This window comes from Petromyzon marinus, chromosome 39 (assembly GCF_048934315.1).
Source record: "Petromyzon marinus isolate PM22_M1 ecotype Great Lakes invasive population chromosome 39, UKy_Petmar_22M1.pri1.0, whole genome shotgun sequence".
Lineage (NCBI taxonomy): Eukaryota > Metazoa > Chordata > Hyperoartia > Petromyzontiformes > Petromyzontidae > Petromyzon > Petromyzon marinus.
In genome coordinates, this window is record NC_133705.1 from 12,432,543 (window position 1) to 12,459,821 (window position 27,279).

The 27,279-nt window shown below is 43.2% G+C and overlaps 1 protein-coding gene and 1 long non-coding RNA gene across 6 annotated transcripts in view; one reads left to right on the forward strand and one right to left on the reverse strand.

Moving 5' to 3' along the window:
- Positions 1 to 27,279, reverse strand: part of LOC116950470 (ephrin type-A receptor 4-like) — a 149,867-nt gene that overhangs the window by 72,794 nt on the left and 49,794 nt on the right. For all 5 annotated transcript variants that reach the window (XM_032968252.2, XM_032968248.2, XM_032968251.2 and 2 more), the window contains exon 6: positions 24,885 to 25,009. In XM_032968252.2, the coding sequence (XP_032824143.1) occupies positions 24,885 to 25,009 (125 nt within the window). The remainder of the gene's footprint in view (positions 1 to 24,884; positions 25,010 to 27,279) is intronic.
- On the forward strand, positions 20,243 to 22,007 carry LOC142930489 (uncharacterized). Its single transcript, XR_012946414.1, has 2 exons — positions 20,243 to 20,835; positions 21,876 to 22,007. It is a non-coding gene; the product is annotated as an uncharacterized LOC142930489 (long non-coding RNA).

Consider the following 27,279-nt stretch of genomic DNA (forward strand, 5'->3'; position numbering starts at 1 on the left):
TGCGTGTAAACATATATCTGAGCAGTGTTTTCCAAACGTCTATATGGGGAGCGCTAGCGTCGTGGCGAGTGCATGGCACTCCCAACCCAGCGTCCCGAGTTCGATTCCTGCTCATGGTGACGAATTTTTTTAACCTGTCCCGGGCCTTCCCTAGGTCGGCCGCCTGGTGCGGTGTCTAAACATAAGCATTGGGGAGACAAAGGTGATCAGGAGTGGCACTTGCCACCCACCTCCTCATGTGCCGTGCCAGCCTTCATAGGTTATCGCTAACAACACTTTCCCCAACAGTCTGTTCAAAGCATTATTGGGCGAACGCTTTCTTTATTTGTCTTTGTGCATCCGAAAAAAACCCAAACCCATCATTTACGGCGTGCATAAAATAAAATTGCTCATCCATTATAGTTGATTATGGTTTTCCCCCCACTTAAAGGCGACAGCGAAGGATGAGGAATCATCCTCGTCTGCTCGATTGTGTTCCCCTGATACGGCTGGAATTGTTCTTGGCAACATCAGCCAATGTTCTTCAGCAATATTGATGGCGTTTGAAAAGGTGGTACACAGAGACACAATATCTCGGTTGGGTCAAAGGGTCAACGTTCAAGGTCACCGTGGTCCCAATGGTATCATTATTTTGGTCTGTCAGTCTGTGTAAGCCTTGACATAACCTTTTTTGGCTTGATATAAAACAGATATTATAGCTCTGTTGTACTTTTCGTTATTATTATTATTGTTGGGTGATAGTAAAGTATGCGACTGAAGCTTTAGCTTAAATAAGCATAATATGAAACTATTGAATTAAAAATTGACGTCATGATCAACGTTGCTAACACAAAAGGGCATTTGAAAAGGGTATTGTACCTAAAATATATAACATCAACGTAATGCAATGATCAACCTGCTCTCATGATCAACATTCTTATCACAACAACCATTGGCCCTCAGAGAGGGTCACGATGCGAGTGAAGAATACATTTTTTAAATCTCATATTTACCGTCTCATTTCCACTGTTTCTCAGTTTGTTTGCCTCATGTGTACAGTTGTGGATTTTCCATGAGTCTAAATGCGTCATTAGCATCTGATATTTTTTTTTAATGGAAAGGTACAGCCCTGCAATTTATTGCTCATGCCACCGCTGGCAGAAGGAGCTCCCTCTCGAGGGAAAGAGGCTATTTGAAGTACTATTCCACATAGACCATCGCCCTTTTGGAATAGGTGAAAGTACCCACAGTTTATCCCACCACATCGGACATGCTTTGCTTGACCGACGAACCCATTCATCAGCAGCGGAGTGAGAATGGCTTACGGCAGTAACGCCGCATATCCCGCAGGCTCGGGAATACCGTATAAGCTAAATTACCCATTATCTTATCTTAACGTAATTCATGAGCGCCTTGACTAAGGCGCTTATGAATCACCAAAGGCATTCTACAAAGAATTAACAATGGTACATGTGAATGTAATGGTCGAGATGAGGTGAATAAAATATATGAGAGGAAGTAATGGGTGAATCTGCGATGCATGAATTAGGTAAAAGCAAAATTGATGAGAGCAAATGATGATGAATGGATTGGATGGATGAGTGGTAGCTATGGGGAGAGATTGTGAAGATGGAGCATAGACGGTAGTGGTTATGAGGGGGAGATTAAGAGGTCGTGGGGTGAGCTAAAGTGAGTTTTTGATGGAGTGGAGAATAGTTGAGCAAAGATGACTGCTTACCGTACGCGTACGTCATTAGTTTTTCACCTGATTTCATTCCGATTAAGTCACCGGAACGGAATCGGAAGGAAAAACTAACATAAAATAACTTTATCGTGAGGTCTTCATGTCGGAAGATGTACCGAGGCACCCACAAGGCCATGCGGGAGGGCGTGTGGCACGGTTTGGCGCCAGCTATCACATCGTGCGGTCATGTCGCTAGGGTTCTCTGCGGCGAGTATAATGGAACTTTGCCTCTCTAAAAAAAATGAATGCTAACCGCTTGCGCGGGTTCAGAGATTCAGCGGTGAACAGGACACCCACCCTGCAACTTGCAGACATCTCGGAACGGGATGGGGTTCATGTGGAGGGGAAGTTTGTTCCAGTGAAGGGGGGCGAGAAGAGAGAGATAGCGTGATGGAGCACACGGAGGAGGCGAAACAGAGAGAGAGAGACAACAAAGATTAAAAACGTAGAGGGGGAGGAGCGACATGGAAGGATGCAATTTGCAATGTAAACAACTTAATAGAGTTATGTCACCATTAACATGGGGCTTCAACGGGGTCACCTTGAGGAAAGTGGGGATTAAAACGAATGTTTGACTTCAATAATATTATTTTCTACGACATGGGTGACCGACTTCCACATTAATTACGAAAAAGCGCGTCACGCAAACAATGAAAGAACACCTCAAAGCACTCCGGGAGGACGCAATTCGTGAACCGTGCAAGAAAATGGCTCGGCAGAAAGTTCGCCCAGAGGAAATGATTCACAGAGTCGCTTTCAAGGATGCGTTTCCGTGCCACTCATCCTGGTGGAATGGCTCACGTTTGCTCGACAAATTGTCCGACCATTCAGGCGTGTGCAGCCTCGCCTGCCATGCTCCAACGAAAATAGCCGTTACTAAAAGTTAAATAAAAAGTCATGTTTTTCCATTGATCTGTGTTACGTCATTTCTGTGCGATTCCAATCGTATTCATAGTCCAAATCGCCAAATTTGCGGAGCTCCGCTGCGAATGCAGGGAGAGGCCAGGAGCCAGCGACGAGCTCAGCAGCCTCCCCTCTGATTGCGCAACCCCTCAGAAATTACATTTATAACACAGATCAGTGGGACAAAAAAATCCAAATTTTTTTGTTTTAACTTTTCATAACAACTATTTTCATTGGGGGTATGACGGGTGAGGCTCTGCCTCCCCTGGCCGCACGTCTCTGGTCCTATTAGAGAATGGTTCCCGGTGGCTATTGGTTCGATTGCAAACAGAGGATAGTATCCGCGAAGATTGCTGCCCAATTTCGTTGTGGATTAGGTGTGCTGCCGTCCTTCAATTGTCCCACATCTTAGTTAACCACTGGTTGCTGATTCGGTACTGGGCCTGCTGTGTGTGTGTGTGTGCTGCTGTGCATATTTAAAGGTTCCGTCAAGCGCAATCGACAGTTGTTATGGGCTAACTGTGAGATTTTTGGCAGAGGCACCAACTGTCATTCCCACTGCCCAAATATTTAATGTAAAAACGAAGTGAAGGTTCACCCGTATAGCCTTAGCAGACTATTGGGGCAAGTGCTGGTAGCGAGCACCTATCAAGGTCGGCACGGCGCACGTGAGCGTGGGACGCCAGCACCACGCCCGGCCGCCTTTGTCTCCCGAGTAGCGATGTTTGCACACTGTACCAGGTTACTCATTTGAGGCTGAGTGGACCTAGGGGAGGCCCAGGACCGGTTCAGATATTCGTCACTGGTGTTGGCCGTGAGCGGGGTTCGTAGTGCAGTGCGCTAACCGCTACACACTACCGCTCCCCACACATTTATACACATATACACAAACACACACACATATACATAAAGATGTAGAGTACAATTTGGACAATACCATTGATGCTACCACACCTCACCGCTGCTTCTTTCCTTCCCCCTACGAGCTCCTGCAACTGTTGCAAAGTCAACATTCAAACCTCTAGGGTCAGCTCTTAAAATGTTTCATTATCTCCTTGGTTGGTGACCTCTGCACGTCAACTCCAATTCACATCTCAGTCGCTTGCCCTTCTCTGTCATCCACACACACACATTGCCCCGCACAGCAAAAGCCCTCTCCTCCACGAGTCTATCACCGATGCTTCCTTGCATGTTCCATTACAAACTTTCACGCCTCACACGATCCTGACATGACAATCCTAACCTCCATTGCATGCACTCGCACTCATATCGAAAGAAGCTTCTTCTTTTTTTTTTCCAGAAAAAGTCCAGTGCTCGAACCCAACCGGTAACTTGGGACATTTTTCATGCCGCCAAACACACACAACACCTTAACGTGACGGTTCCACGGATAAAACTCTTCGGAGTTCGCAATGCTAACAAAGCACATCTCTTAATGTGGCACATTAGGAACGGGCCACTCTTTTAATTATTTACTCGTGCAGCAAGGCAGTCAAGTGTGGTTTTGTGAATGTCCGTATGTGTTGTGCAGTACATCAATGCACGTGTGTACACCAGCATGCGATAACTCAGTTGGGCCTGTGGGTGGCTGGCAGGGTTTATTCATTCACCGGACTTGTACACCAGTCACGTGGTTAATGGCGACTCGGTTGAGGTTGTGTGTGACACACGTGCTGTTGCATTTTACAGATAACCACAATAAATGTGTTTGCCCTGCATTTGGAGCACCTGCCCACGTCCTTCATTTCGAGTGTGCAACATTAACCTTCCCTCTCTCAAAAAAACGTCAAGCTTTAATGCACATTTAGCGATGTTTACCCTTAGGGCCCAAGGCCTCGCTCCGTCTCAGATGGTCAGACTGGTAGATACTTCCTCAATGTCGGAATGAAGGAAGGCAACTTGACAGCGTGGCTCCTTATCCGAAATTGTACAATGTGGACCTGGCCCAAGTTGTAGCAAAACAGGGCTGTCTCCCAACCTCCTTGTTCACACCACAGCTGGAGGAAGGGCCTCCAATCAAGGGAACTCTAGGGAGTATTTGGCCTGCTCTTACATGCTCACCAGCCGTATCCCATCACATGCAAGCTTTCAATCTACATACCATGATGTACTCATTTATACCAGAATCAAAATCTTTGTTTAGACCGGAGGAATCCAATGAGCTAGGAAATATAAGCAAGTCACTAAATCTAAATAAGGAATACAGTAATTAATTGTATAAACAACAACAAAATAGTCCCTGACCATACCAAGGTAACACATAGTCCCTCAATAAAATGGCACGTCAACATTGAACTCTCGATGCACAGGTAAGGATCAAAGTTACAAATCACATTTGCAAATGTAAAGAGATATGGGGGGGGGGGGATTAAATAAACTTAACTATTCTTTAAAAGAAACAACAAAATAACAAAATATATATAAAACAATAAAAAATTCTCACGACGTTTCGACCATAACTCAAACGGTCATCATCAGGTGTGTCGGTTTGCATAAATTTATTTTTAAAACGGCATATTTATTTATTTATATAAAAATAACGTTTGCGTCACGCGCAACGATTGGCTGTTTGCCAGGACTAGTCCATCTATTTTTTGAAAAGAGGAGGGGGGAGACGAAATTTGTTTTTATGTATGCTGTCTGAAAGGCACTGTAAGCGTGAACAATCAATCAAGAACTGAAATGATTTATCAAATCTTTCCAATGATTGCAAGACGGAGGTTCTTTGTAAGCCATCTGGCTTCCATGAGAGATTCGTTCATGAGGCTATCCACATATACAAACACAGAGACAATTTCAACCGAGAAGATGGATTCTATCTTAGCAATCATTGGAAAGATTTGATAAATCATTTCAGTTCTTGATTGATTGTTCACGCTTACAGTGCCTTTCAGACAGCATACATAAAAACACATTTCGTCTCCCCCCTCCTCTTTTCAAAAAATAGATGGACTAGTCCTGGCAAACAGCCAATCGTTGCGCGTGACGCAAACGTTATTTTTATATAAATAAATAAATATGCCGTTTTCAAAATAAATTTATGCAAACCGACACACCTGATGATGACCGTTTGAGTTATGGTCGAAACGTCGTGAGAATTTTTTTATTGTTTTATATATATTTTGTTATTTTGTTGTTTCTCTTCAACGTGACTTTACCGAAAAAACTAAGAATATGAATTACTGCAGTCACGAAAGCTTTAAATCAAAATTTTATTCTTTAAAACTTTAGTGCCAGGTGATGGAATTGAACGGTGACCTATATATTTACAAGCCCACAGTGTCGAAGCACGACACCCTGGCACCGTCCCATCGTTATACACAACAGCAAGTGCTAACGGTAGCAACGCATTGCCTTGGAATTAGATCGTGATGATTAGAGCAAGCGCTGGAACACACCCATCGGCATGCGATGGCAATTAAACACACGGTAAAAAGTGTACATATATCTGCAAGGTTCCTTTTTTGTCACAAAGATGTTGCGAAAAAAATATAGAGCAGTCAGGACATGCCATCGCTGCTGTGGTGAGCGGTACATTGTAAGTATATATATGTATTTTTTTGCGACGCGCCCCAAATGTAAACGTTGACAAAATAAAATAAGAGCGCGCGCTCCTAATTACCCGTGCACTTTGTTAAAAATTAACATTATTGCATTTTTAGTCATTGTGGATAATTGTAACAAACAAAAAATAACCCAACAACTCCACTATCATGCCGCCATCAGACACTGTGCACAAATGATCGGTTTGTCCAATTCCGTATGTAATTTTGGAAATGTTGAATCACTTCGTTTCACATTTAAATACGGGCACAGGAGATTATACATGCAGATTCCTTTAACTTACACTAATTGCACTGGCAATTGCACACATTCGTGTTGAGAGTATAGAAAGTCTTTTTTTTATAATAATATACAAATTCGCACAATGGGTGGTTAAATCCTTCAATGTGTACTACAATTTGAAGCATACTGCCGAGGTGTGATGATTAGTACACTGGAAATGGAATCCAAAAGTCACCATTTTCTGTCTTCCAGCATGGCAGTTGAAACAATGGTTGTATATTCTTGGTTCTTTCGTGGCTTTACCGAAATAACCAAGAATATGAATCCCTGCAGTCACGAAAGCTTTAAATCACAATGGTTCTAGTTTCTTAAATCCACCCACCCGCCTCTGTTCACCCATCTCCAGTTAATCGATGGGGGGTAAATAGTGAGTGCTCCCATCTCATCCAACACATCTGGCTGGCGTGGAAGAGTAGGGGAAAATATGGGACAGTCTTGAGCTTCCACGAATAGAGGCCCTCTTACCATTAGCGATGTGAGCAAGTACCTCTGATTACCACGGTTGGCTATGTACAGTGCGAAAGAAGTTCAGCATACATACAAGTAATTGCAGGGCTGCACTTTTACCATGTATGAACATGGTATACAGGCTCACAATTAATCTCTTTCTGTTGCAAGACTGAAAAGCAAAGAATCGATGGTCTTATATATTTTGTATGTGATTGCTCTCTATAGCTAGGACTTTAACATCAGACTAGCAATTGCTAGTCTGTGTGTGTGACTATATGTAATACTCAGTACTTTCTATCCATTGTCACCCTAATAATATTTTCCCCCAATTTCATCACACACGCCTAAAGAACACGCAAACAGTTACCGAATGATTTTTTTTGAGTGGTTTAAAATGAGTTGTATTGACGTCTCAGCCGCCCGTGTTTACGTTAACAGGCTTCTTTCTTACCGTTTCATTTGCGGGACAAATGAATCAATTTTTGAAATACTTTACCTCGGCAGCGATCGGTCCACTTTTTTCATAAGCTATTTAGGATCTAGTGGCAAAGCTAGCAGGGCTGAACAGTGACCCCCCCCCACCCCCCGAGACACATTAACAGAATCAGTCTTTATACTGGAGGAATTCGATGAGCTACAAAGCTCTTTTTAACAGATGTCCAGTCGGCGTAGGTCATAAAGTTACAACAAGCAATTAAAAAAAAACGACAGATGTGCAAAGTGTAGGAAAGGTAGGCAAATTAGTGAAACATTAAAATAAAACTCAACAATTTTTTATTATACCAGGTAAAGCCCACCGAGCTACATAGCTCTTTTCAGGAACGACCTGACCGCAAATGATAGTTCAACTAAGTGGCTCATCATGTGGACATTTATAGCAGCCAAATAATCTAGACTCCAATGTTTCTAATTGTGGAGAGAAATACCGGAGAAAAAAAATCCACACGACCACGGGGAGAGAGACATGCAAACTCCAACTATACAGGTGCCAGGATTGGGATCGAACCACGGACCTTCTGCATACCGGGCGAGGGAAATAACATCTCGCCACCTTGGAGCCCCTTGACGTTATTGTGGAACCGTATATATACGCAGGGACACCGGACTGCGACGTAACATAAACCCTTAATGGAACCAAAGATCAGCTTGTGATGGAGAGAGAGAGAGAGAAAACAAAAATGCGTCTTAAAAAAACCCAATGACAAATCTGTCGGCTCGTATGATCGAGACATGCACCCTTTGCTTGGCAGTTCACAAGCAAACGATGTAAACATTATCCCTGTGTTCATTTAATAATTTAACCTCTGTTATAATTGCAACTTCTAATTGGGAAATTATTCCCGGCATGCTCTGCTTCAGCAGTACGGATGACCGCAGACAAACATAGCAATTGGAAGCCACGTGGATAAAAATGCTGCTTTCAGGCCATAAATGTGGACTGGGATGCGACAATCCATCCGGCTCTTTTCCATGAGCTGATGTCATCGCTCCAGCTTCTCATCATGGCTATTCCTATGAGGCACGTTCCCTCATTTGGCAGCCACTCCACCATCATCAGTCACGACCATCAGCCATCACCATCCCTGCAAGTGACTTCTTCTCTTGCCCAAACCCACTTCCTTTTTCTTAACAGTCAACACGATGCCTCTAATTTTCCTTTGTTCTGTGGTCTACGTGTTCCTCTTTCTGTTTCTCAGTGTCATTCCAAGAACGCGCAAATCCGTGCTTCTTTGCAAATTTTTCAGCTTGCGTGTTGTTTTCTTTTGTCAGTCATAGTTACCGATGTATGTACTCGTGGTTAACATGGACTTATTAAAAAAAATGCTTCTTTCTAATCTTTTGGTGTATTGATTTTCTTTTGCAACACTGCCTAATATCATTATTTTCATCATCATCATCATCCTCCTTCATTATTTATACATCTCAAGGTCCCAGAACAAAGATTACTTGAGATAATTACTCAATAAGGAAGTGACTGAAGAACCAAAAAAACGAATGAGTGGGACGATGTAAACACGAAACGGGAACAAACTATAAGGTTTACTTCAGACTACTCTTTCCTTTGTCTGCTTTATTTACGCTATGCATACGCAATCTGAAAATAACGTCTGAAAATGAAGACTTCGTTTGAAGCATGGTGGCTCCATTAAACACTACTTCTGGGCAAGCTATTCCACGACCTTGGCGAAAAACAACTCAAACCAGACACATGCACGGGAGAGGCTAATTTTACTGGCCGTGTCCCTCATTCACAGCTCTGGCTGCTTCGATGGCCTCGATTGAACTCCTTTTTTGTTTTAACCAGAATATCAGGACCCTTGAGGATCTTCAGATAAATTTCAGAATTCCAGATCCCCTGGCGCCCCGTGGATAAAGGATTTGCAGATAAGAGGGTGAAGCGTCAAGAGAAGTTTAACTGTCATTTTTTTGTCTGTCAGATATATTATTCTTATTTTGTCATATATTATTCAAGGGATGCTGCTGTGGTGTAACTGTGAGCATACTGTTATAGCAATGCAGAAGCTGCACTTGCAAAAAAATAGACGGTCAAAAAGTTGTCCATCTCTGTAGCACTGTTGCAGGTCATATTTGCAGGAATATATTTTGATGCGAGAACACAATGCACTTCTCCAGGTAAGACCCACTGAGCTATACATATCTTTTTCAGAAGCGACCTGGTAACAATTGATAGCTCAACGAAGTGGCGTAATCATGTGAAAATTTATATCAGCCATATACTTTAGACGCACGTTGAATCTCAATGTGGGGGGGAGGGGGGGAGAAACCGAAGGACCCAGAGAAAAATCCACACGACCGAAGAGAAAGAGACACGCAAACTCCAAATGTACAGGCGTCAGGGTTGGGATTGAACCCACGACCTCCTGTATACCAGGCACAGAGGCTGTATGATTTATAGGTTTGTGTGTGTGTTGTTTGAGATTAAGAGGCCGACGGATTGTGTGCTCCCCGTGTGACATTTGAAGCAATCGTGCAAGTTTCTTAAATCACCACCTCCCCCTTGTCCACCCAAGTAGTATACATGGGTGCACCAAAGGTCACGTTCTGTGGGGTGAAGTGTGGGCACTTCCACCTCTTCCAAGATGTGCCTGACCATCATGGAAGAGAAGGTCAAAACACCCTTTAGGGGAGTTCTATATAGCGGCTCTCTAAAGCCCCCTGCGAGTGTCAGTCCAGTGACTTGAGCAAGCTGCGTCTTTACCTTCACCAATAAATCGAGTACCAACACAGTTTGCGGGGATCTTCAACCAGCAGTAGATCGATGAAGGACCGTAAATAGTTAGGTAATCATCATATGGCAATCACTGTTCCCTATCGGCTGTCAGTGTTTGCCAACTGAGATAACAGAAATGCTAATTTTTTTTGGTGGTCAAATATCACCCCTCTCTCTCTCTCTTTTCCATCACAGGAATAAGCAGCTGGCAGCTTTTCTAAAGTCATTCGTAAATGCAAACATTCCTCATGTGTGGCTTGCCTTCAATTGGCAGAGACGTGTAATTAATTGGCTAGAATGCTCTTGATTTTGTATGCGCAAGGCCGGCAGATTGGATTTTGTGTATTTTGTAAGATGAAAGCCCACACATACAAATGCGGAGTGTATATAGTAGACCGTAAGTGATTGTCATTCATTAATCAGCAAGATGAAAGCCCTATTCATTGGAAGCTTGTGGATTAAAACAGTTTTGGACTAATGAGGGTTTCGGTTCAGATGAAAGCGCCGAAAATTATATTGTAACATCATTCATCGTGAGGATTAAACAGTTTGGTCACCAATCAGTCAGGTGAATGTGTGGGACACAATGGATGATTGTTTTACAATGGCCACATTCATTCCCCAACAGTTGGCAAGATTACGGATACAATCAGTCAATGATTCTCGTTGGGGCCCGTGGTTATGTTCTTAGGCCATGGTGGCAAAGAGATGTTATCTGCCTCGCCTGGTATATTTGGAATTAGTCTGTTCTCTCCGTGGTGGCGTGGATTTTTCTCCGGGTCCTCCGGGTTTTCCCTCCACATTTAAAAAAAACGTACGCTTAGCGTAATTTGGCCTGTTAGAAATGTTTACGTGATAAGCCACTAAGTTGAGCTATCTTTCGTGGCCAGATCGCTTCTGAAAAAGAGCTATATAAAATAAAATTGTTTATAGTTTTCAGTATAACAGCAAATGTCAATAACGAAGGGAATCATAGTATAGTAGATTGGGAAAATTAACCAGCCAAAACGTCATTCTTGAAACATTAAATTCTCATGTAGTGATAGGAATGACGCGCTAAATAACTTGGCATTTAGCATTCGTCCCAGGTAAAACGGAGAACCAGGTATCTCTGCTGACGATGACGTTATGTAATCTGTATCTAATGAAATGTATGCTATTTATAGGTACTTGATTCTGGGGTGCAGAGGTGGCACAGTATTGGAAGCACTGCGCTTTGAACAAAGCGACCTGAGGTTGCTTCCTGGCCAAGCTAACATCGGTGGCGAGTGATATGAACATTGATTGCCCCCCCCCCCTCTATTCAATGACATACACTGATCAGCATGGTGAAGTATGGTAAACGAAAAATATTCTTAACTGCAATGGCATCGGGAAGAGTTCATTAATTGGTAGATTGAGAATGGCTCTGATTTATTTAGATTTTTTTACTTGATTCATTCATTGTGCAAACATGTATGCTTTGTTCTTAGATAAAAAAAATATTGTAACATGTTTTCCTGCACTTATTTGGGTCTGCTCTCTTCCGCAACATATACTTTTAATTGCAGTATCCCCTTTCATGAGCGAGATACTGTCTCACTGGCTTTGGAGTAGTTTTGTCAATGAAAGTTGGCACAAATAATTATATTATTTATCTCATCGTCTCTTCGCGAGTGAGGATTGTAGGGATAATCGGTTTGGGGTTGGGGTTGCCACCTGGCCCGGTTTCCCCCGGCATTTCATCCTGTGAAATATGCATGTCTTCCAGGAACATACAACTCCCATTTTTAGTCAGTTGTGTATAAACACGCCACTCCAGAAAATGCGTTTACATTTCCCACAATGCATTTTGCATGTATTATGAGAAATGCTTCTTCCTACGATGTGTCCTGGTAAGGTTTGTTGTTTACATCACCTCACAGGTGACAACCCTAACTCATGTATGGTGTTTGAACAACACATCAGACACCATTTCGCACTGCTGATAATGGGATTCGCAAATAATTTGGTTGCAGATAAACAGCATTGTACTCTCCATACACATTAGCAATGCCTTTTTTCCCCTCATATTTCTTTTTTTTTTTTAAATAAAACTTTGATCTGCTAGATTACAACAAAATAAATGACCACATCTCTCGACACGTGGGATAATAAACATCATCTCAAGCATTAAACAAACAAAAAACCCCACACTCGCAACCACTCTAACACTGAGCATATGTGCGGGTAAAGTCGATGAGTTCTTACTCCTTAAACACGCCATTTAAAATGTCATAAACACAGCTGCCAGTGACAATATCCAGATAGCAATGCACGACCTTGAAATGGACACACACGAACGCCTTTTATATTATTCATAATAAAGGTTTTTGGGTTAGATCGCGTAAGTGTAAATGTTGTGTCGTAACCCTCCACCACCCGACACAGCCGGTAAGGTTTGTCATGTTAACAACGCGCCAATTATTTATCACTTCAGCCCACCATTCAAGGCAAATGGTCCAATGATGCTGGATGTAATTACCAGCGAAACGTCGTACAAGTCAAATTGTAAATGGTGCGGATTTAGTCTCCATCACAGCGGTGGGCTGAAGTAGTAAACTCATTGGCGCGTTTTGCTTACGTGACAAACCTTACTGAAAATGTCGGGTGGTGGAGGGTTACGACACATTTATACTTACACTATCTAACCCAAAAACCTTCATTATGAATAATATTGGCCGCGAAAGCCTGCGTGTCAAATTGCCTTTCATATTAGAGACCAGGGGTTGTCCGGGGGTACCTGTGGCGCCCCTCACAACCATTTACGGCCTTCGGCCAGGAATGTCACGAAGAAAATTGCACACGAACGACGCAGTCACGCAAGCACCCGAAGCTCTGTTTTGAAGTTTTAAAATGAAACATATTTTGAATTTCCATTTAAAGCCTTCGTGACTGCAGGGATTCATCTTCTTGGTTCTTTCGGTAAAGTCACGTAGAAGGGAAATAATAACATAATAAGAATAAAACATAATGAAATAAAATTCTAATGACGTTTCGGCCACAACACAAGTAGCCTTCCTCAGGTGAAGAAACAGAACTGTCGGAAAGACTGCTCCAATGAACACTGCTAAGCTTGGCAGCGTATTTTTAGCTGGGTGGGAGGAGCAGAGCGCCTTGACAAAGGAGTTTACATATCAACAGAAGAATTTAGGATTGAAGTAACTTTGTTAATGTGAGAGATTATCAGGATGTTAAAGTCAGAAATTAGCATGTAACTGGGATATTAGCATGATGTTTGTGTGATGAATTAGCACGTAACTGGTCACAGAAGTAGCTATGTTAAAGTCAGAGTTTACATATCAACAGAGGCATTTAGTATATTGACGCTAAAGAACTGCAACTATATTGATGTAGTTTATATTTAGTCATTTCACATCGGTTTATTGTATGATAGTTGGGTAGTTGCACTAACATCATGCTAATCTCCCAGTTACATGCTAATTTCTGACTTTAACATCCTGCTAATCTCTTACATTAACACAGCTACTTCAATGCTAAATTCTTCTGTTGATATGTAAACTCCTTTGTCAAGGCACTCTGCTCCTCCCACCCAGCGTAAAAGACGCTGCCAAGCTTAGCAGTGTTCATTGGAGCGCTGTCTTTCCGACAGTTCTGTTTCTTCACCTGAGGAAAGCTACTTGTGTTGTGGCCGAAACGTCGTGAGAATTTTATTTTATTATGTTTTATTTTTATTATTTTATTATTTCCCTTCTACGTGACTTTACCGAAAGAACCAAGAAGATTTTTTGAATTGTATTATGTTTTTAATTAGATTATTTTATTTCTTCATTAAAAGCTTATATCATTTTACATCAGGAATACTTAATTGAAAACGGCATTTCGTGTGAATTTCCTCTCGTCGTTAAGTAGATGGCCTTGCTGGGGGTTTGGTTCGATGCGGACTTTCACCCGCCCCTCTATAGCCCCGACAAGCGTTGGTTGGCTGCTTGGTCCCGGTCACATGACACACTTTCACCAATCTGTGCCATGTTAGTCACAGAATGACAGAATGACAGAATCACAGACCTGGGTGTTTACATATGAGGATTATTCAGCACTCTCATTACAGCAATTCCAAGCTCACTCTGCATTGTTGTGGAGCATCACATGCAATAATGTATACGTGTGTGTGTGTGCATATATATACAAAGACCCCCCGTGTCACTGGTGCAGGCCACCTGCCGCCTGGTGTACCGTGCTGGCCTTCATAGGTGCTCAGTCACAACACTTGCCCCAGCAGTCTGTTAAGGCTGTACTGGGAATCTTTGTCTTTGTACTGGAGCCAGAACCAGTCCACGTTCAAGTTACTCAAAACATTTGGATCTGTTCCGTGATTTCATTCCGGCGGGCCTTTGCCAATTGGCGTGGCCTCAAAGTGCACCTAGCCTGGCACACATTGCTGTGGTTGCGTCACTGTCGCTTAGTGGTGATTTGTGGCTGTTGCTATCGTTATTGCTGCCGTGTTGCACGTGACACAGAGTGCTTCTAATTTGATTCCGTAATTGTTATGCGACGATGCTGTTTCACAATCGTCAGACATGTGCGGTGTGTAACCATGTAATTTGTGTTCAGAGGGAGGCTGATGAACGGAGTAACCCAGAAGCCTAGAACTGATGTGGGGCACGAGGACTGTCATGAAAGGAACCCACGCTTGTCAACCCGTATGGTTTCTCCCGTATGATTGTACAGGGAAATTGAGTTTTCAGGTCCATGCGGCAAACAGTCGTTGCAATACGGCCAACATTTTCTTTGTCTATTTGTGTTTGTGTTTCTCCCTTGTGATGGGACTTTTGTAGGATGAACGTTGAGATTTATAAGGGCACGGAGTGACCAATAAAGTCTAAATTGGTCTGTAATAAGGTAGGGCACTGATAAGGGGTTGACAGGTATGGGAAACCCTGTTATGACCCTCACCACTCGCAGGTACATCGTAATATTTTATGACCTCATTTTGTCGAGCGAATGTATCCACACATGTTCAGCATTGCGGTTGCCGTACGTTATTGATATTTTAGGAGAGACATCCTTTACACATGCTGGGAAACATGAGCGCACATTGAAGGTCTTTTTTTTAGGGCCCTCTTTAAATGTTTCGCATGCCTCGGTATCCCCTTATTTATTTTTTAGCACAAACCTCATAATTCGCCCTGAGCACTGTGTTTAAGCACTGTTACGTTGCACATGGTGGTATGACGGCAGCAGATTTTGAGATCCAGTTTGAGATGCCAATGTTCTGTAGCCAAATTACAAAAAAAAACAAAAGAACCTTTCACTTGCGCTGCACGCATGCAGGACTGCTGTTCTACTCGGCAAGACTTGGGAGCAATCTGTTGAGATATCCAATAAAGTAGCATAACTCCCTACAAAGGGGGGGGGGGATAAATAAATCACGTATAGTTTTTGAACACTTTCCAACTAAGTTTAAAAACGTCTGCCACTGCCTGTCTGTAGTGGGGTACACTATCGTACGCATAAAGATAATGCAATGGGAGAGCAGTACCCAGAAGCAGATGCGCAGAACTACCTCTGAAATACCTTCAAGTGACCTATTATCCACATTCTGGGAGAGCATAATATTTGTCACGTGATAGCCAAACTCATATTTAAATTCACAGACCTGGAATCTAGCCAAATCAAGTTAAAACCCAAATATACCATCATGTGATGTTTTTTTTGGTGCAGTCATTAGTGACAGGGCCCAGATCATCAACTGACGACATTTGAGAACCGAGTTTAATCGCCGAATCACAGACACCTGCCTGGATTCATATCCAGGATCTTGATGGTGCCAGCTCAGCGCTCTGACCTGTGAGCTACGCGGCCACTTCAGCCATCTACGTTATCACACAAACATTGGAACACGCCAACGTACACACACACACATGCGTGCACACACACACACACAAAATTTGGCATTATCCCCCCCCCCAAAAAAAAAAGTCTCAAAGCATCCTTGTCCCAAGCCACCCATACGTAGAGTAATTCCGCTTTTCAGTGGTGCAGTGTTATTCTTAACAAGTGCATTTTTGGCATGGTGAACAGACTACAATTGCTGGCTTTGTAGTTCTCACTGGTATGGTTTTTTTGTATACGGTAAAAGCCCCAGCAAGAGCATTGCAGCACGTCAGTGAGTCGTTTACACCTGAGAGAGAGAGTAAGCTGCAATGGCCATTTAGGATTTATAAATTCACAACTATGCAGTCGATATGTCAACGGCTTCTCTGGTATAACCTCCATACGTTGTCATTTACTGATGTCAACTGATACACGGACTCCTCCACTTACGAACATTCGACTTACGAACTTTTATAGATACGAACAAACCTGTCTGTATGTCCAGTTGCCTGTTCGGACCGAGTTTTTCAAGATGGCAGAGATGAAACGTGAGCACCAAATGGAATTAGCATCAACATCCACCGAACATAAAGAACCTGTGGCATCTATATCTGCGGAACATGAAGAACCAGTGGCATCTACGTCTACAGGAGATTATACAACGTTTAAAGCCGTTCCCCGTGTTTAGTGTACATGCCGTACACCATGTTTGGAATCGACAGGAGGAAAGTTTGACTTTTGGACAAATCAACTTACGAACAGACCTCTGGAACCTAACTCGTTCGTACGTATTCTTTGGTTCTTTCGGTAAAGTCACGGAGATAAAAAATAATAATAATAAAGTGAATAAAAATGACAATAATAAAAATAATAAAATAAAAACCACGACGTTTCGATTGCAACACAAGCAGTACGTACAAAGTGCTGACGACTGCTTGTGTTGCGATCGAAGCGTCGTGCTTTTAATTAAAATGTTATTGTTTTTTTTTATTTTTTTTCATTTTTATTCACTTTAATATAATTTTTCTTCTATCTACGTGACTTTACCGAACGAACCAAAGAATATGAATTCCCGCAGTCACGAAGGTTTTAAGTCAACATTTCGTTCGTAAGTAGAGGCGTCTCCGTATGAACGACACAGAAGAAGATTCCGGTCGACCGCCCACGCCTACGCTCCACAATTCGTGGCTCGACCTTCGGTGACGAGGTAAAGTCCGAATTAAAGCGGGATTCCAATAATCCACAAGTCCCCGGTATTCGTGGATTATTGGCTGTTTGCGTCTTCCACTCCTCCCCCCCCCCCCGTAATCTGTAGCACACCGCGATGGATAGAAAACTCTTCGTGGACCCAAAACCACAAGGAGGCAGGGGCTGGGCTAACACGCAGGAGCGGAGCTGCAAGACCAATGCAGAGATAAGGCTTGCATTTATTTTTTTAATTTTACTTGAGCACTTTCTATTGCTTCGCAATTGCATCAGCACAGGCGAGCTGCGTTGGTGTGATTGGTTGAGTAGAATAAAAAGTGTAGTATTTTGTCGTCGCGATTTGTAATTGCGTCTTGTTCAGCGGATCATTATTGGAGTTCCGATGTATTCAACTTTGAACCGGCTCTCGGATGCAAAACTGCAAATTCAACTTTTGAACATCGATTTCATGTTATAATTAATCATCAGCTGTGATCAATTCAATCAACCAATCTTCATTATGCGTCCATAATAAAGGTTTTTGGGTTAGATCGCGTTTATTTATAAATGTGTCGCAACCCTCCACCACCCGACACGGCCAATCAGCAAAAAAAGTGTCACGTTGACAAAAGACAAATAATTCACTACTTCAGCCCACCGGTGTGTTGAAGAGTTAATCCACATTTACAGTTTGAGTACGACGTTTCGCTGGTAAATACTTCCAGCATCATCGGGCAATTCGCCAGCATCATCGGGCAATTCTGGCGAATTGCCCGATGATGCTGGAAGTATTTACCAGCGAAACGTCGTACTCAAACTGTAAATGTGGATTAACTCTTCAACACACCGGTGGGCTGAAGTAGTGAATTATTTGTCTTTTGTCAACGTGACACTTTTTTTGCTGATTGGCCGTGTCGGGTGGTGGAGGGTTGCGACACATTTATAAATAAACGCGATCTAACCCAAAAACCTTTATTATGAATAATATTGGTCGCGAAAGCCTACGTGTTAAACATTCATTATGCGTGTCAATATTGCCCTCGATATTGTCGGCATCAGTGGATGTTACAATTCACTGCTAGATGTCGGCATCCCAAAACAATCGCCATCCTCTAAGGGTCCTGCGAAGTAATAATCCATCTAACGCCTGCGCATGAGCTGATTTCATCGCTCCATCTCCTTCGGAGGATGTCCTCTCGGATGCGTTCCATTCCTCGGCTGCCAGTCCATTTGCATTTTTTTTTCTTCGAAAGCAGCAAAAGATAACAGAGATTTCTGCACGCTTTGCATGTCAAGATGACATCACCGTTGTTTTTGCACTTATTCCGCACGCAACCTTGTTCGAGCCACCAGCTGTCAAGGCAGTCGAGGTTGTGACATTTCGCTTGGGTAGCAGCAGATGAACAACAAGTCAACTGTGTTTTGCTGGCTCTGTTCTTGTTAGGACTCGTCATCCACGATTTCCTACAGTTGAGCTCGATTTTCTCTTTGGGAAGTAAGTTACTGCTCCCACTACTGTCGACGTGTCTGTGGTTTTGCTGCATCAATGGCACCGCGGCGGTGAGATGTTAACTCCCTTGCCTGGTATACAGGAAGTCGTTGGTTCGATCCCGACCCTGATGCTTGTGTGTTTGGAGTCTCCATGTTCTCCCCATGGTCCTCTAATTTTTACCTCCACATTTAGAAACATGCGTTTAGAGTATTTGGCTGCTGTAAATTTCCACATGATAAGCCACTTCATTGAGCTATCATTTGTGGCCCGGTCGCTTCTATATAGCTCAGTGGGCCTTACCTGGTCAAATTAAAATAGTCTAGTTTATAGGTTGTTTCATGAACGCGGAGAAAAATGTCAGAAACTGTGCCGAGCACGCGGGACAACCTGGAGCACATCAGAGAGTGGTTTTAGTAGGGAGATGAGCTTGTCTGGAATGTGGATGGTCCATTAAGGACACGCAAAACTGCTCCATAGGTCCAGCACCGGTTGTGTTACCTTTGTGTGACAAGTTGGAGCTGTGACCATTTGGGATGCTTTTACTGTTTACGCTAAAAGCCGCCATTCGTAGTTTTCAAAAAAAAAAAAATGTAGGATTTCTTTGCATTGTAGGATTTCTTTGCAGTATAACAGCAGCTTCAAAATTGGTTTCCATGTTGCCTCATTACCATCTTCCTGAACACTTGATTTAAAACTGGGGGACAACATTCACGCAAGTGCATGCATTCTGTAACGCTCTCCAACGTGTGCTAGTTCGCAGAGGTGTTACATTCTTTGAGGGAATATATGGAGGTGAATGACACCGTACAGGAGACCTTGCTATAAAGGATGATGGCAGATGGTCAAAAAGAGCGACAGAGCGGCAAGCACGGAGGAGAAACGCATCCAAGAGAGATGGTAATGGGCACAACCACGGAGGAGATGGAGCAATAAAATCAGCTTGTGTCCCGGTACCAGGTGGGTTATCGCATCGCAGGATCAGGGGAGAATGTGGCTGCTTGGGGAAACCCTCATATAGCAGTTTATCGACCGTGGACTGATGATGATTATGCAAAAGTATCATACACGTGTAGTGTTCATAGTGAGCTCATAACTCACTACTTGTTACGGGGGAGTTTGTGGCATGAGCTATGCAGTGGCCGTGTGTCACATCCTGTTAGGTTTCACAAGTCATGCAATGGCTACATTCACACCGAAGCACTTATTCTGAATACATTTTGTTCTGAACGAACAAACCGTGCCGCAGAAAATAATACAACTCGTTGGCAGAAGTGTAAAAAAAACACTGCTGATCTTGCAAATCAACCAGAGACAATAACTGCGTCCTGCTGGATTAAATGTTTATTACTAATATCGCTGTGCATAATTATAACGCCGTTAATGTTCTTGGCTTAGCTCTATACTGCTAGGCCAATGCCTGAAAAGATAAATGGCGTAGTCAAATTCCACTCGGGGAAACAAATAAGCATCCACGGACACATCACACGGGCAGTGCACGCAGAGAGTTTCAGTAACTACTGGAATGTTCTTCCTGTTATCCACAGTATTTTTTGTGGATAATTGGGAGTCACGTGGATAAACAAAAAAAAATTCAATTATCAGCAGGCTATCCACAGCTTTGACTGGCACTTTTTTCATTTGGGAAAATCCCATCGTATATTTTAATGTTGGGGGTGATATGTGGAGTTCATTCGGCAAATTCATCCTGTTATGTGCAATCACTTGTGCTTTCTTTTTGTGGACAAGTAGAGTTGTGTGGCCAATTTTCACCCGATTCTCAGTGGGCTGCTCGTGGATCTTGAACGCGCCTTTGTTTCGGCAACACGCTCTTCGGGGACGTCACGTCGTAACTCCTATTGCCCACAAATATGTCGCGGATAAACTAACAGAACAATTATAATTTTAGCAGGTAAGGCCCACTGAGCTCTGCAGCTCTCTTTCAGAAGCTCAATGAATTGGCTTATCACGTGGAAATGTACAGCAGCCAAATACTCTAAAACGCGTGTTGTTGATTCTAAATGTGGAGGAAAAAACCGGAGGAACCTGGAGAACGATCCAAGCGACCATAGGGAAAACATACAAACTCCAAATATACAGCAGCAGCAGGCATCAGGGTTGGGATGGAACCCACGACCTCCTGCATACCAGGTGAGGCAGATGTGGTCTTTCCTACACGTGTGATGCATATCCCTTTTATTCTTTACACATGGCTGATTAATTCACTTGCATTTTAATCCGTCCTTTCCATTATTACTTTGTTTCTTCGGTTGGAATTTCTGAAAAAGCCGCAAGGGTTATAACCTGCAAGGTCTTCCCAAAAAGCAAAAGCAAAATAGAGGCCTGAAATATTTTCTCAGAGGGCCTAGGTAAATAAACTATGTTGTTGTTTTACTAATGTAAACACAATGCTCACTCTGCTAAATTCTTAATTCGTTCCTGACATCTCTGTTCCTTGGAAGTTGTCTGAGTGAACAATTCCCGGTGGTCATCGATGATATTACAGATAGGGTCCCCGAAGATCACTACCTACTTCGGCATTGGTTAAAGGGCAGTTATACTCCACTATAATTATACTAAATCTACGGCAACCGCTGGCCCCTGACTCAATGCTGAGCATGCGGCTCACGCGCTGCTGTGTTTTTAAAAAGGTTCTATCGTCAGCAAAAAATAAATCTGCATTCATTTCACCTTTGTTGAAGAGAGATTACTGCAGTCTGAAAGATATGATTATTTTTGTTCAAAGTGTTGTCCCTTAGCTGTGTCTAGACAAGGTTTGCGGTGTTCAGATACTCACAGTAGGTTGCACCCTTGGGTCACGATGGAATTAGTGTTTTGTATGAACATCGGAAACATTAATGCTGAGAAAATGCTCTGCTATAAACACTGCTGAAAGCTCAGTGTAAATCACCACAAGTGGACTCTTGCACAGGCCATGTAAGAGCACCGGAAACTCGATGACCTCAACAAACTGGTGAAATATATACTTTTTTTCAGAAAATGCTGCACTTCCTTGCATTTTAGTTGAGATCATTGTTCCTACGATTTGCGTCAGCCAGAGTTTCAAAGAAACACATTCTTTTTTAAACATCATATTCCAATTGTTCTCTGGGAATATTATCGCCAGTGAAACAAGGACACTGTGTAAGGATGAGATGAAAAGACTAAATGTGATTGATGTGGTGCGACAGAAGAATGGAAAGAGCGAGCTCGCCTGAAAGAAGCTCCCAACATACGGAGTCAAACATGGTGGCGAACAACACGCGGCACAACCCAAAATCACATCAGCGAGCTATTCAAAATAAAACTACAAATATCGTTCAGGGTTTGTAATTGCATTGTTTCTATTTCCTGTATAATTTGTACCATTCTGTCACGTTCGCCAAACAAAGATGCAACATCCGCATAGCATTTGCGTGGACCGCTGCACGGCAGCTTACAACCGGCAAACCCTACGCAGTGGTGACAACCTCACAATAAGCACAGGGCTGGCATGAGCAACGTGTCCTTACATTACGCTGGTCGGAGGGCGAGGGCAACCGTTGACAAGCCCACAGCTTTGAATGTGAGCCACAGCTGGCACTGCTCCTGAACGGTGTGTTTATCGCCAGCCCTGGACCTCAAAGCGAATGGAAATTGGAGGCGATATCAAAAGGCCTACACGATGATGTGTTGAATGTGCGGGAATCGTGTTTGGGGTGGGGTGGAGGGGTGTGAAAACGGGTCATTGTCGCAGGCACATAAACAGCGCGGAAGGGGGAGAAAATGGGGGATGACTCACGCTCTGGAGGATTTGCAAATTAAGAACGGTGCTGTCGTTTATCTTTTGATGAGGATTAATTCCCTCTTTAATTAGCTTTATAATGTACATCTGATGAGCGAAATTGGAAAACAACGTGACATCAACGTTCCACAATACAGGGCCATTTACACCTGTGGCTGCCTAACTTCCACTAGAAATTACCGTATTGATACGCGTACATTTCAATCGCATGAAGTTACATAAAGCGCGTAGCTGCTTCCGAAAGTGACCCCCTTTTGCTCGGGCACACGCGCTGCCAATCTTTCATGATCGTAAACAAATGCAAAAAAATGTGCTTCGCTGACAAAATGCGAATCCTTGCAGCAGGTGGTTGCAAATTTATGCAAAAAAATATATATTTATTATTGGCATAAATAGCAACGAAAAGCAGCGGCCCGTTACGTGCAAGATGATGAGAGATGCCATGCGAGCTCACCGCTTTCTGACGAACGCATTTCGTGCAGGTGCACGATTGTGTGCAGCCGACGCGACTTTTGTAACGGAACGTGCTCCACCCGGCATTAAAATCTCTTTGTCTTCCTTTGCACAGTGCAGTAGGAGTATTATTGATCTGTACAGAGATCATTGGAAATAAGGTCTTGTGGCCAATCCCTGCTTAGAAAAACGTAGCAATCTCGCGCAATTTTCCCAGACAAATTTGACCACGGTGTCGGCACACAATGCTCCAGTCGTTTTATTGTCATGGGATCTTCCACATCAATAGGTTAGAGCAGACGTGCATGTAGCCTGCAAAGGACGGGCCGGACTTCTGTGGTAAATTCCTCCCACGAGGGCTTAAACTACATTTTGTTTACCGGCAAACCCAAGACTTAAAAGGAAAATGCGCTAAGCTTCCCGGCCTCCGCCAAATATTCGCTAGCGCTCGGGGAATGCGCCGCCCGTCTGCAAGTGCACACTTGTAGCGAGGTTAGGGTGGAGAGCGGCGGCGAGATTAGCCTTCATTCTTCTGGAGAAAGAGAGAAAAAGAAAGAAAAAAAAACGATTTTCTCCGCAGCTGTTTCCCCCGGCCGGAGATGTCCGGCAGAGAGTTTGCATCGTGGCCGAGCGGCAGCGGGATTGGCGGTTCAAGTCGGAGTTGGTCGCCCCCGGTTAATACTGCGGGGCTGTGTTAACCGTGAAATGCTTCGGCACAGCGTGCGTTCGCGATCTCGTGGCGTCATTCCAAAAGCAGTAGGCCCACTGTCCCTCGTTGCCCGGTGTCATCGTCAACATTTTCCATATTTCAATATTACTCGCAGATGACCGCGGGGGTGTGTTAACGGTAAAATAATTGCGCGCAGCGCGCATTCGCGATCTCGTTACTTTCTTTCTAAAAAAGAGTCGTGTTGTACCGGTGTCATGGTCAATTTTTTTTTCCAGATTTGAAAATTACTCGCAAATTACTCTAAGTGGGCAAAACCACAGAGGAACTTTGCCCCCTTACTGGTGAACTATACCCACTTGTGAAAGGTGTTTTGATGAATTTGTTGGGTTTTTCGTGAAAGACAGTGCCTTCCTAATAGCGTTTGTGCTCTAAGAATAGCGCAAATACCAAAGCAAATGTACAGCATTTGCCAATCTATTTTTTTACTCCCGCAGTGCAGTCGTATAGCACCTCCGATGAAACTAAACGTTAGCTCCAAAGCTGTTTGTCTGTACCAAGGGTAATTCTCTAAAAAAGGTCTGCATTGCAAAATGCATAGCAGAATCATTGCCACAGAAATACAAAACACGTATGATAATAACTTGAATCTTCGATGGTCACATTTGCATATACAGTACTATAACATGTGGCGGTAAAAGTTAAAAATGCCATGCGAGTTTATAGTTTGGCTGTGACATCCCTTGGTATGCTTGTACAATGGAAATACTCGTGTTTGCTTCATTGCTCTGGATTTTTTTTGCGACAATTAGCTATGATTTTAAGTCCGATTTAAAGAAAGTTCTCAAACAGCATACTGCTTTCTGGGAAGGGAAAAACATATCCCGCGATTTTTTTGTATTTTTTTGTGTGTGCAAAACATTGCTTATAAATGTACAGTATTGGGGTTGTTTTCCTCCCACCCACAATGGGAATCAAGACCTCTCTGTTGCTTCTATTGGTTTAAACCACCTTGCCGTTTGACAGGTGTGACCGATGCTCGCATCGTATTTGTTAACCCTTTGAGAAACTTGCGGGCGCACATCACAGGGCACAGCATGCTTCCGAATCGCTGTTAAGCCGCAGCGTTGCGGTTGCTTTTCTTCTTCTCATTTTATACCGCATCAAAGAAATACACAAACTGGCACGGAGGCGCAGAGGCGATGCAGCACATGTCGGAGCAGCGGTGAATGTTTTTTGTTGTTGCTGTTGTTGTTGTTGCCGAGGCGAGAGCAAGTAAAGCAAAGAAGCCCTTACCTTCTCGCTAAACGTTATTTCGTAATCCAGGATGACGCTGTTGGGATGCTTCGGCTCTGACCACGACAGGGCGATGGCGTCTTTAGATATTCGGTTTTGACGAACGTCCAATATTTGTCCCGGTGCTGAAAAGCATAAAAAAGTTAAAACAAAAAAAATCCGGTTACTCAATCTACTTTGTTTTCTGGCTTCTTGAATAACAATGACAAATATATATAAAAAATATAATCCTGTTACATTCATCTACACGGATTATAATGTGACAGACAACACACAGATAAAGATCCCCCCTGTGTAGCCTACACATGCAGTTGGGGACAAGTGCTCTTAGCGAGCTCCGATGAAGGCTGGCCAAGGGTTGGTGTGGCTAGCACCGGACCACCCCTGCTGCCTTTGTCTCCCCCAGTGCTCATGTTGACGTACCTCAAAAGGTACTGACTTAAGGCAGAGTCAACCTTGTGGCGGGGAGGGGGGGGGGAATGCCCAGGACCAGTTCAGATATTTGCAACTGACGAGCAGGAATAGAACTTGCGTTGCCGGAAAGATAGTGCAGTGCGCTAACCACTGCGCCACCACTTCACAGAATACGTACTGTATATATATACATAGCACACACACACACAACAACAACAAATAGGACATTAGAGGTGGCCGGTCAGCATCCCAACTCGATAAATAAATGGCATGTTCAGCTCTTGAAAGCTGCTATCTTGAACTTTGTTGGTTTGACGAATCAAAAATTGTACCTTCAGCTTTTGCCGCAAAGTTCTATTTATTATGCCGCACGACACGTTGCGGGGAGGCAGAAATGCGCAAAAAACTCATTACTTAATTCAATTCACCTTTGCCACGGAAGAAATCATCGCGCTCTTTAGGGAACGTACACGCGCGTTAACACGTTTGAGCGATAATGAATTGGGGTTCTCGCGCTCCCGACGCCGTCCTGCTGCGTGGGGGGAGCGGTTGTCGCGTTGACGGGGGATGCGTCCCGTCCCCCTCGCATCTTCAACATTCCCCTCGTGCTATTTCCGCGGGTCACGTAACAAAAAAAAGAAGTGATTTGATTCGCAAGTGATTTAGCTCCCGTTTTGTTAAAATCCCTTAATGCAATTTTGGTTTCTTCGGAAGCATATTTGTTTTATTGCTAAACTCCAACTTTCAATAAACACAGTCGTCAGTGATGGTTTGTTGGCAACAGATGCTGTTTTGACTATTCAGCCAAACCGTCCACCCCACCCCCATCAATTTGTATTTGTCCTGCATTTATAGCGCAAAATTATAGCGCAGAGAAAACTACCCAGACGTAGAAGAGCCAAATAACTATTTTAATCAAGCTAAACAAATACATATTTAACGGTGGATGTGCGTGCGGACTGAAGCCCGAGGTATGGCTGCTGCTATGTTTCACAAATCGACTGGCAAGTGAGATTGTATTATTTCCGTTTCAAAGTTCAAAAGGCAAAAAAAGTGCGCGGTGCGAATTTGAGCAGAGGAGAAGGCCGATGCGCCGAATGGCATTAAGTATTTACAAAGAGGCGATCGAGACTTGGATTCCTTGGATTGATTGATCTATGGCTTAATTTGCATCGGGACATTCCAATGCTCAATTCCAAAGACGAAAGGAAATCCATGCCGGTAAACTTTCGCAGCAGCAAGTGCGGTTCCTTACTGTCTACTAGGGAATACAAAACTACTCTATGAAGGTAGAAAGACCAGTTTACATGGTTTGGTTTGATAGTTTGTGTAATCTTGGACACTTTGAAAGGAAACTTCGTCTCGAACGGCTGGAACTGACAATTGAAGTCAGCACTCGCTGGTAGTAATAGCTCTGTTTGTCACATGCTATATGGTCACTTCAGGTATTTTTTTTCAAAGTAACCAAACATTATTAGTTTAAATTACCAAAACCTCAATTCTCTATATGGGCAAAAAGAGCTCAACACATTAATCAATAGCAATACCTGAAGAGGGACAAAAAACCCCCCAAAATCTTATAGCACGTAAAAAATGTACATGCTATTAAGAAGGGCCATTTCCTGAAACGTAACCTATTATATATTTTATTATGTATTGGCATCAGAGCAATGGACTCATCGTAACCCGGGTTCTTTGAACAGTGTGCTAACCACGGCGCCACCGCTCCCCCACATAGATACGAACTAATATTGGTACGTGGGGCATTACGATTGTGGTTTGAATGCCATGTCAACTATGCAAAAGAGCCAGATAATGACCTTCATTCAAGTTTCAAAGATTTTATATTTTATATCTATAAAATCTGCCAGAATAGAAATTGTGAACGGCAATTTACCGTTGGTATGCTGCTGTGTCAGAGTGGATTTTATTTTCTTGCTGATAAATGTGTTTATCACTACACATAGTCGTCACTGCTGAC